This window comes from Haliotis rubra, unplaced genomic scaffold, assembly GCF_003918875.1.
Source record: "Haliotis rubra isolate DU_JTF1 unplaced genomic scaffold, ASM391887v1 Scf1254, whole genome shotgun sequence".
NCBI lineage: Eukaryota > Metazoa > Mollusca > Gastropoda > Lepetellida > Haliotidae > Haliotis > Haliotis rubra.
The window spans coordinates 194,148-206,117 of NW_025765175.1; the positions used below are offsets into that span (position 1 = coordinate 194,148).

At 41.2% G+C, this 11,970-nt stretch overlaps 1 protein-coding gene across 1 annotated transcript in view; it reads right to left on the reverse strand.

The window, feature by feature from the left end:
- LOC124266412 (ATP-binding cassette sub-family C member 3-like) overlaps window positions 1-11,042 on the reverse strand; it is a 29,969-nt gene extending 18,927 nt beyond the window's left edge. The window contains exons 1-9 of the mRNA XM_046701218.1: window positions 10,816-11,042; window positions 7,636-7,700; window positions 6,957-7,085; window positions 5,592-5,801; window positions 4,852-5,029; window positions 3,666-3,986; window positions 1,906-2,043; window positions 895-1,041; window positions 166-250 (exon numbers count right to left, since the gene is read on the reverse strand). Of these exons, the coding sequence (XP_046557174.1) occupies window positions 166-250; window positions 895-1,041; window positions 1,906-2,043; window positions 3,666-3,986; window positions 4,852-5,029; window positions 5,592-5,801; window positions 6,957-7,085; window positions 7,636-7,700; window positions 10,816-10,833 (1,291 nt within the window). The 5' untranslated portion in view covers window positions 10,834-11,042. The remainder of the gene's footprint in view (window positions 1-165; window positions 251-894; window positions 1,042-1,905; window positions 2,044-3,665; window positions 3,987-4,851; window positions 5,030-5,591; window positions 5,802-6,956; window positions 7,086-7,635; window positions 7,701-10,815) is intronic.
- Between the last annotated feature and the right edge of the window lie 928 nt (window positions 11,043-11,970).

Below are 11,970 nucleotides of genomic sequence, written 5' to 3' on the forward strand. Positions count from 1 at the left end.
AATGGGAAAGATGCAGCTCTGAAACTTCGTTTACAATCAATACAGAAATTGTCATCCTTAAGAAAAGTTTATCTCATCATGTTCTCCAACTCATAAATACCCATCACTTTGTTGTACCATGTTGTAGTCATCAGTTACCTGTATATGTCTTGTGGTCTCAGTTACCTGTATATGTCTTGTGGTCAGTGGGATGCTGAGGTTGTTCATCCTCCAGGAGAAACTGTTGTATCCTACCTACATGAGTTTGAAGCTGTGGGTAAAGATGGAGAAGTAGTCGTTAATCTTGATCATACATGGATGGGTTACCGTGTTTAGCAGCTTGACTCCTGAGGGAATCTAGGACTTCAGTCCTGCCCCACAACGAAGCACACTCAACGAGTTTGTTCAAAGCTGCCTCTGTTCACCCAATGGGTACCCGGTGAAATAAGTCGTGAGACTATTACCTTCTAGCGCCTAACAGGCAGCTTGGGTTATCCGGGGTAATAATGATCAGATCATGCGCTCTCAGCAGGATATCTAGCCTGGAAAAGGCGCGTTATAAATATTCTCCTTATTATTATACAGTATGTGACAAATCAGTGCAGATGTCAGTATCCACATAGATGTGATATCACCTTACGTAGAATTTAAATTTATTACAGAGAAAAAGAAACAATAACCAAACTGAGGTAGCTAAATATATCACAATAAGCAATGAACTAAAATACAAAACCTTTCTGTTTTTCTTTTTCAACTGTTTCAATTTTGGGATAATAAAAAAATGTACCTTGACCATCAAGGCAATTTTGAAGCTTTTAATTTGTCGACTGAAATACGAACATATTCTATCTATTCCTACATATGCATCATGAAGCCATCACTATGTATCATGTGCTGGTTTAGTTCTACACTTACCCTTGCAAGGTCATGAAAGAAGTCAGGCGTCATGTTCAACCCTCGGCGGAGTATCTTTAGTAGTGAGACGGTGGAGAAGATGATGGCGGCATTTAGATGGACGTCTTCATACCAGAACACATACACAGCCAGTGTCAGAGCCGATACCTGCAACGTGACAACCATACATACCTATGTTTCATATATATTCAAGTGAGTGAGTGAATGAGTGAGTTTATTTTTACGCCGCGTTTAGCAATACTCTAGCAATATCACGGTGGGGGACCCCAGAAATAGGCTTCACAATTTATACCAAAGTGGGGCATCGAACCCGGGCCTTGAAGGAAGAACCACTAGGCTACCCAACCGCCCTTCATATATATTCAAACTGATAAAATACTTGTAACTACATATTAGCATATATATCGAGCTCAACCTACCTAATTCAACCATGACTCCATGAAATACTCGAATTTGACAATCAATAAAATTAGCCACGATTGCGTCTGAATTTATGACTGATTCACTGCGCACGTATACGACACTGCTGCACTACTTCCGCGTGACCACCAAGCTACGCATTCGGTTTCAAATGAAATTTAGAGATTATCAATTAGGTCTAACATTCATCTGATTTTCAAACGTTTATTTCCTTAGCGTGTCTAACCAGTCCAACTGTAAAGTAGATCGTTTTGGCAGACATGAGGCAAATAATGTACAGATCTTGACGGATGTTATGTGAAAAAAAACCCTGAAATTTAAAAAGGAAGTTCCGTAGTAAAATGGAATACTCTCAGCAACCCATGCTTGTCGTAAGAAGCTACTAACGGGATCGGGTGGTCAGGCTCGCTGACATGTTAATTAGATCGATGATCATACTGTTGCTTACTTTATTGTCTGTTCCAGACTCGATTATATTCAGTTATAAAGCTGTTTGCTGAGTACGGCGTTAAACAGCAACAACCACAAACAACAACAACAACAAACAAACAAAAACATCAACATACTGAATGTCTATAATTATGTACTTGCCATGAACGGAGCTACTGTAGTTGAGAGCAGTAAGGGAATCTTTAACAGAAACACATCCGACAAAACCTCCAGCTCCTTGTCCCTCCTATGTGTCACCCGACCTCCGAAACATACCTCCCACGCATGCAGCTTTATCGCCTTTAGGAAAGAAGTCAAATAATTAACAAAACAAAACAAAACATAAAATAACAGTACTCAGTGTAGAATGAGTAAGTGAGTTTGGTTTTACGCCACACTCAGCAATATTCCAGCTATAAGGCGGCGTTCTGTAAATGATCAAGTCTGGACCAGACAATCCAGTGATCAAACATCATGAGCACCGATCTACGCAATTGGGATACGATGACATGTGTCAACCGAGTCAGCGAGCCTGACCACCCGATCCCGTTAGTCGCCTCTTACGAGAAGCATGGGTTACTGAAGATCAATTTTAACCCGGATCTTCATGGGTAGATAGTGTGAAAACCACATTAAATAAGGAACATGTGTCAATGTCATTATGGGCAATGAAATTGCTCCATCCAATCCGCGCCATGTTTAAACAAACATCCGATGCATTTTGCAGTCCAAGCAATATGGACGGGTCAACGTCCAAAGCCTACAGCAGCACTGCAAATTGGCTGTCCACTTTGCTCCGCTTTTTAGGATTGTGTCATTTAAGACGAGTATTTACACGAATTTTGGCGTCGGTCTAGTTTTACATCAGTAGAATACAATAGATCATGCAATAATTTCCTGATTTCCCACATGTTTTATTAGCTACACGGAACATGCCTCATATATGTAAACTGCTGCCTGATTTTACCCGTTCAAAATTTCGTTACTAAGTAAAACGTGTGACACATTATTCTCGAGGGGTCATTAAAAGTGATACACGTAACGGAGAGAATTTCATGAATGTCAACTTGTTATTTAATGGAACACAGCGTATATTTATACTCCTTGATCAGGTGAATGAAAGGTGTTGTCACAACCCCTAGTGTACAGTACACAATCCTGTGCACTTAAAAGAGCCCACCACGAATCCTTTGGTATATGATCAGATGGTGGCCACATGAATACGTGCAAACACCTAGTTGCGGGTACAGCAACGTGAAGTGAACTTGGACAAAGTACCGTGACTATGTGTCCCAGTCCACCCAGCTGTGAATGGGTACCTCGCTAGGATGAGAAAGCCACAAAAACTCGGTGCGCCTAGTGGCTGCAAGAGTTGTATACTCCCCAGGGAGTTGAGATTGATAATATGATGTGCCGTTGAGATTGACATCCAATGATCGAGGGAAAAAATACCAGCGCCTTGAGTATGCTCTATTTGCCTGGATATGTGCGCTATATAAATATCCTATAATAATAATAATAATAATAATAATAATAGGGAGATGGCTTATTTACGCACATGATCCGCCGTGATATTGCTGGAATATTGCTAAAAGCAGCGTAAAACACAACTCACTCACTTATATGCACATGCGGGGACAACGGAAGTGGCAAAATAGCGAATTAGTGAATATAGTTTTACGCCGCTTTTAGCAATATTCCAGCAACATCACCAAAAATAGGCTTCACACATTGTACCCATGTGGGGATCGAACTCGTGCCTTCGGCGAGACGAACTGTAACCACTTGGCTACCCAACGCCCCAGTGGTAAACATAACAAAAGGGGACAGTTAACAAAGGTAGCCAGCTGTATACTTGCGCTGATTGGTAAAAGCTATGAAGACTACTCTGCATGTATTATATTTAGGTAAAGGCCTCTGACCTTTATACCAGTCAGCACCTCTGTCAGCAGCTTCATACGGCTATCCTGTTTCTCCATTCGACTTTTAAGGAGCTTCTGCATTGCTCCAGCTATCTGGATGTGGGTGATGACGAGAACAAGACTCCCGAATAGGGACAGTGCAGATGCGGGGCCCAGGAGGAGGAAGAGCTGCACAAACACTACTACGATGTTGAGAGGGCTGAGGAAGGAAAAGGAGACGTTGTTGAAGGCGAGGCCAGCCTCAGCAGCGTCCGTGGAAATAAGAGTCAACATCTTTCCTACTGGGTAATTCTTCCTTCCCGAGGAAGACAGCTGTAGAGACTGAAAGAAGGAACAAAGAAAGGTTCAGTTCCAACAATGACTCTGAATATTACACATAGAGTTTTGTCTTCAGACGTTGTGAGGTTTCATATTTTGTCACCTGGGTCAGCATGGCGTCAAAATGAGAGAACCATTTATCTTTTATGACACCGATAATACACAAGAACCAAACGCATGTTGCGATTAGACACATCTTATATTTCATCTTATGAATTTGACCTCCAAGTTTAATGTTCTTACAAATTATGTAATTGTGTTGTGTGTTCGTTGAAACAATATGCCATCTTATCCCAACTGCGTAGATCGATGATGATGCTGTTGATTACTGGATTGTCTGGTCCAGACTCGGTTATTTAAAGACTGCCGTCATATTGCTGGAATATTGCGGCGTCAAACTAAACTAAACTAAACAATAATGTTACTTGTTTGCTTTGGTCTTCAGAACCCGTGAAGATCCGGGTTGTAATTGATCTTCAGTAACCCATGCTTGTCGTAAGAGGCGACTAACGGGATCGGGTGGCTAGACTCGCTGACTTGGTTGACACATGTCATCGTATCCCAATTACGTAGATCGATGTTCATGCTGTTGACCACTGCGTTGTCTGGTCCAGACTCGATTATTTACAGACCGCCACCATGTAGCTGGAATATTGCTGAGTGCGGCGTAAAACTAACTCACTAACTCACTCACTTTGGTCTTTGCCTGATTAGTAACATAGAATTGAGGTTAAAGTCCGCGTTGTACGTAATCGGCTTAGATGATGGAAAACATAGGTCGGAAAATTCAAACAGATGGTCACGATGGAACCATGAACGAATATGTGATACCGACAAACCAAGTCTATTTTAATAAAACTAAATATACCTTTTTAAATATGGCTGCCATTAGTACATTCTGCGTTGAAAGTTCTAGCTTGTTCCTCATGTAGATAAACTGTTGGTAGAAGATACTGTCCAGGACCTGAGTGAGGAACAGAGAGGCCACCAGGACGCCACCTTGCCACACTCCTCCCCAAGGCTTCTCTACGTAGGAGATCAATGTCCTGGAGACAGGGACGTTAACGTCATGTTTGACATCAAAGGTGAACTATTTGACAGTATGAACTTAATATTGCCATTATCATTATTGACTCGATAGAAGATTCTAAAAGGTACAACTGGCGGTGGGCTAGCTATAGCCTATTCGTTAATACGTTCACTCATCACGCCGAAGATTCAGGTTCCATTCCCAACATTGGTACAATGCTTAAAGCCCATTTCTGTTGTTCAAAGTCGTGATGTTGCTGGTATTTTACTCAAAGCGGCGTAAAACCCAACTCCCTCCCTCACTACTGATGCGGTAAGGGATTCAAACACACGTCTCTAATCTAGGGGATAACAATGAAACAACTTTAAAGATTGCCATTGACTGAGTGATTGTAGTGTACTTATGACAGAGCTCGTAGTGGAGCGGGTCTTTCACGTTTGAAAAGTCACAATAATGAAAACTATTTCGAAAAGTGAAAAGCAAGGATTAAGCCTAATGCTCTGAGAATGGACATGCAAACAGGCAGACCTATACAATAATGTAATACAACACTCACTCACTCACTCACTCCACGGTACCTGAGATGTATGGGGGCTATCCACAGCAAGGAGAAGCAGAGCAAGTGAAGGCACTGGATGACGGAGAACCTCCATCTGAACGTTCTCAGTAAAGCCCATGCAAGCGACGCGGTGTGTTGAGAAGAGGATCGGGGTCCGTTGTCGGGTGGGGATTTTTCGTGGTAGACGTGGCCGTTGGAGACGTGAGTAGTGTTCACGACGTCATAATACCTGGATATCAGTGTTTAGAAAATATCATAATATGTTCAACAGCAAAAGAGATAAGCGAATGTCTTTCATCATGGTTGGCCTGTAGTCAGACCCAAAACATATCCCGCTATTGACAATTTAGGCAGATTTTATTCTTAAGGGTTTTATTACTTATAACTACATCTGGTATCGGTCGACCGCAAAAGGATGTTGAAACTTAAAATAACAATTATGTCAGTTATGATTGCAAGTAACCGACGTCACTAGACGTCGTTGAATCGGGGACACGATTGGCCCAGTTGTCGAAGGCGCCGCAGTTCACTCTGCAGATCGTCTCGTGGCACGACAGATTGTGGGTTCGAATCCCGGTTCGCCCAGGTTATATGTCTATGTTAGTCGGCACCATACTAGTGCTCGTCAGTTTCACCAAAGTGGTAAAGACTGACACCTGCATGACTTCGGGTTTTCCTCCCACATTAAGCAGACTCGCCATGATATAACTGGAATATAGTGGAGTTTAACCCAACTCACTCACTCACTCGTCAGCATGAGTGTTTGCAAAAACAATCAGATATCTTGCTAGATTGTATCAGATGTATGACGGCGATTAGTCATAACTCCAGAGAGCTTCCCATCCTTCAGTAATGGGCCACATATCGCTGTGCAGAGATGGAGAGAAATCTATGGAATCCTAGAAGGGACATTATCGTGTTATCGCTCTTACGAGCGGAAAGGGTCAGAATTAGCCAAAGTGCGAGAATGGAGCAACGCAAAATTTTGGCAATTTGTCGCGCTTTAGTATCTTTCTATTCCACCAAATGGCGGCAACGCGAGAATGTCCCTTCTAGGTTTCCATAGAAATCACAGCGAAATGACAAACATGTAAACTTGAGTGGCACGGGCAAATAGATTTTTTGTATTTATTTAACATATGGAAATATTGTACAATACTCCAGCATAAAAAAAATAAATGGGAACCTCTAATGACAGGACCATGATGCCAGCAAAATACTTCTGTTTTTTTTTAAGGAGAAAGCAGACCTCATTTGTGAAGCAAGATATTGGGACGTCACAATACATAACATATTCTCTACCTTTACCATTATCAACATCATGACACTAACGACATGTATGAATAGGACACAGAGTTATTCAGGAGTAGTTGGTGGTCCTTACCTGGCAGCGTGGAGCTCTTTCTCCCATTCCTTCTGAAACCGGGGGTAGTTGGTATTGCACGTGCAGGGTGGACACAGGTCAGGGATATCCTCACTGCTCAGAATCTTCTTACTGCCAAGTTCTAGCAGGCTAACAAAACAAAGGAATCGCAGCTTAGACGAAGGTAGACAACTGCAAGCATCCGTTTGTTGCTGTATTTGTTTGTTGTATAACGCTTTGCCAAAGCAATATTCCAGCTATATGGCGGCGGTCTGTAAATAATCGAGTCTGGAACAGATAATCCAGTGGTCAACAGCATGAGCACCGATCTACGCAATTCGGATACGATCTCGTTAGCCGCCTCTTACAACAAGTATGTTTTGCTGAAGACCAATTCTAAACCTATCTTCACGGGTTTTGTTGCTGTCAGTTTAAGTCAGAAAAAAGCGTTAGACCGGTCCACTGTTTCAAGAAATATCATTCTATTTCTCTGTACGGGAGATCATATACCATATATATACCTGTACATCCATGCCATCTATTTCCTGTACAACCGTACAACACCACTTATTTACCTGTACAACCGTACAATACCATTTATTTACCTGTACAACACTAATTTCGCTATATTGCGTAAATGAAAAATGTAGTGACGACAAAAGGAACCTTAAAACCAAACAATGTAATCGCAATACCTTACCTGCTTGGCCATGTAAAGAAGATTCTTGATAGCCATGATGCATTGTTTTCTGGACAGGTGTTGGTCTAAAACAAAAGTAAATAAGGTGCATCAGATAAATGACAATGGTTTGAAATAAATGTTGAAATGAAATGAATGATTGGCAATATCTTTGCTCACATAAAAAGATGTAATGAACGATGTCAAACGCATCCATGTACTGATATTTTTAATGTGATTAATTAATTGAAATGGTGTATGTTAAATGATAAAGACTTACAGACTTAAATGCTTGTTTACAACAATGTGTTAACAAACTGAAGAATAGAGATGATTACAAGTACTGGGAATTTCGTTATTCACAGACACGTGAAGATCCGAGATAGAATTGGTCTTCAGCTACCCATGCTTGTCGTAAGAGGCGACTAACGGGATCGGGTGGTCAGGCTTGCTGACTTGGCAGACACATGACATCTATATTTCAGTACATATTTTAATTAATTTCTTGTATGTATGTTTGTATGCATGTATGTATGTGTGTATGTGTATGCATTTGTGCATGTATGTGTGAATGTGTGTGCATGCATGCATGCATGTATGAGTGTGTACATGTATGTATGCATGCATGCATGTATGAGTGTGTGCATTTGTGTATGTATGTGTGAATGTGTATGCATGCATGTATGTGTGAGTGTGAGTGTGTGTATGTATGAGTGTGTCTGTGTGTGCATTTGTGTATGTATGCGTGAATGTGTATGCATGCATGTATGTGAGTGTGTGTATGCATATATGTATGTATGTATGTACGCACTTACGTAATTACGTATGTATGTATATTTGTATGTATGTGTGTATGTATGTACGTGTGTGCGAGCGCGAGTGCGTGCGTGCGTGCGTGCGTGTGTGTGCATGTGTACCCATACAGCACCCCCCTTTTACCAAAGTTCCAGTAGATGGTTGATAGTCGGAATTACCGTGTTTCTGATAATCACAAGAACTGATAACAGACATTTATCACAAGTTCGCAACGTACACTGTTCATATCGCTGTTGGCCTGTCAGAGATAACAGGAATACTTCATGATATACGTTTGCCGGCTGTTATAAATAACCCACCGTGCACCTGAGTGTGTCTTGCTCCTTGATAGCGGGCATTTGTGTACATAAAAGAGGACAATATGACAGAGATATATAGTGTGGAGACAAGTGGAAGCTGAGTGAGTGGGTAGTGGCATTGAATGAGTGAGTGAGTGAATTTAGTTTTACGCCGCACTCAGCAATATTTCAGCTATATGGCGGCGGTCTGTAAATAATCGAGTCTGGACCAGACAATCCAGTTATCAACAGCATGAGCATCAATCTGCGCAACTGGGAACCGATGACATGTGTCAACCAAGTCAGCAAGCCTAACCACCCGATCCCGTTAGTCGCCTCTTACGACAAGCATAGTCGCCTTTTGTGGCAAGCATGGGTTGCTGAAGACCTATTCTACCCCGGATCTTCACGGGTCGGCATGGAATGAAAGTATGTATCATAAAGTTTGGGCGCACAGTGTATTTCCGTAGAAATCACCCGTGAAGAGCCGGGTGAGAATTGATCTTCAGTAACCATGATTGTCGTAATCGGATAGTCAGGCTCTCTGACTTGATTGACCCATGTCATCGTATCCCAGTTGCTTAGATCGATTCTCATGAGGTCAATCACTAGATTGTCTGGTCTAGACTCGATTATTTACAGATAGCTTCCATATAGCTGAAATATTGGTGAGTGTTAAACAACAATTTCACATTGCAATAATCAGACTTTCGTATAAACTAAAGCATGACCGGCTCTACTTTAAACATTTAAACGTTACATTGTCAATTCCGTTCAGCAGCTCTATACATTGAAATAATATAATGTTGTTTGTTTTTTCAAAATTGTTCTGGTGAATGTTATCAGTCGTTAAAATGAATGAGTTTATTTTATCGCTGTGCCAGATGATGCGTTTTTTTTAAATTTCGGATTGAGAAAAATGTATTGATATCTATACTGCTATCAACAGTCAAACCTATTTCTCACATCAACCATCAAAGGTCTTCAACCATTCCTATTCACATCAAACGTCATGCCAAATGCGGCGTTGTTTTTAAATTTTTGATTGAAAAAAGAAGATTATAATTAAGACTAAATTAAAACAAATTATCATAATAGGTTTTGGATTCCACATTCCATTCCATCATTTTCAACTAATGCTATAACTTTTCCACGTGGCGCCAAATGCTGCGTTAGTTTTTAATTTCGGATTGAAAAAAAATATATTGCGCACAATTACTCGTATGTTGTGATTAGCGAAAGCGATTTTCGGGTGTCACATCCCAGCATCAAAGGCTTTCAGCCAATCCTATCACTGTCTTAGTGCTACAGTAATCCTACATGTCCCTGTGAAGCAGCGGTAAACACGACTCACTCACTAACCCATCCTTTCTTCGCCTTGTTAAATCACATTGGTAACATCCCACGCGATCGCACACATGGCGAACTCGTGCATCATTGTGGACATCCCGTGGCGACAAGACTATACATAGGCTCTCTGGCATGCTGTTTTACAGTCCTACCAACGTGGCGTTACAACAACTGGAATAACCTTGTCGGCGGAATGTTTGCCGCTGCCAAAGCAACGCTATGAAGACTTGAAGGAGCCGAGTACAACAACAACGTATATTTTATGTTTTCAGTACTGAAGCCTTTGTTCGGTGTAACTATAATAGAAGGTATTCTTAAAATATTGTTTTATTGTGTACACACATCATTAATATATTTCTAAATTGTAAATCCAGAGAGGTTAGATCATCTAAAAATTACGGAATATTTCCATGATCTTATAAACTAGAATTAACGAAGGTATGGCATATAGCAGAACGATCAATGTATTCAACTGATATATACTTATATCATGAGTGTGCCCACAACCCATACACTTGACTTTATCTATCAGGAGTTACTATCGCCTGTGATAACAATTTCGGATGATCGTTAAACCTGTTAAAAGAACACGCTTAATTACAATTCAGCCTCAAATTGTGCACGGAAACACTTAAGGAGTAATGCGTTCACAATTGTGTAATTAAAGAGTCAAGTGTGGGGTTTCAACATGAAAATGGCAATGTACCGAATCGTTTCTCCTTGAACATGGTGATGATACAAACACCGCATGCCTTACCCTCGTATTGTGGTCCATATCCCCACGCCGCACCCCCGGGTGTAATATCACATGGGGCACACCTATAGTCTCCTTCAATGTTCCGAGTGTCCACTCGACAGCATGTATGTCAAATACTCTGCTCCCGGATCCTCGTTGTACCGGCGGCTAAGAATACCCGCTCCTCGTTGTTACGTAAATGGTTAGCGTACAGAACACGCTTAGTGCCTACACACACGGTGCTAGTGCCATAGTACATCACACTTGCATCTGCTATCTCGGATATTGGCCCGTATTCAAAACCTCACCTTTGTAGAAGGTCGACTGTTCTGTTGTAGATTCCCAGCTGGAGGGTATTTAGCATATCAACAGGTATCTCCCGTGTGATTTGATCTCCCGGGGTAATGGTATCAGCCGTATGGTTAAGTTGCGTATTAACTTTCATTAAATACATATTACATTAGGAATGAATCATGCATTTTGACGGGTTGGGTAAAAGATTAGTTCTCTGTATATCGTTACACTCAGCAAATTCTAGCTACATAGTGAGTGAGTTTAGTTTTACGCCGCACTCAGCAGTATTCCAGCTATATGGCGGCGGTCTGTAAATAATCGAGTCTGGACCAGACAATCCAGTGATCAACATCATGAACATCGATCTACCTAATTCGAATACGATGACATGTGTCAACCAAGTCAGCGAGCCTTACCACCCGATCCCGTTAGTTAGGGTTACAGAAGATCAATTCTAACACGGATCTTCACCGGTCTAGCTATATAATGAAATAATCGAGTAGGTACCAGACAATCCAGTGACATCATGGACAACATACGACGTCAATGGGGGAGGATCACATTTTATTATATTCCTTATTATTCTGGTGAGGTTAGATCCTTACTGATGGGTGAGTGAGTGAATTTAATGTGGCATCGGCAATATTGCAGCAATATCGTGACGAGAACAGTTTTTATCAATATTCAAATCAATAAATGTGTTACGTAAAAGGACCATCGAAGGACCTTACTGGTGGTGTTTTATGACAGGGTTTTTCATTGCTTCTGATATTTGGCTTCTAGAGTTTGTCTATATGAAAAGCCATACATTATGCATTTGTTTTCCGATCACATAGTGAAATATATCATCACTAGATCAAAAACACAGAATTATTCAGCGTT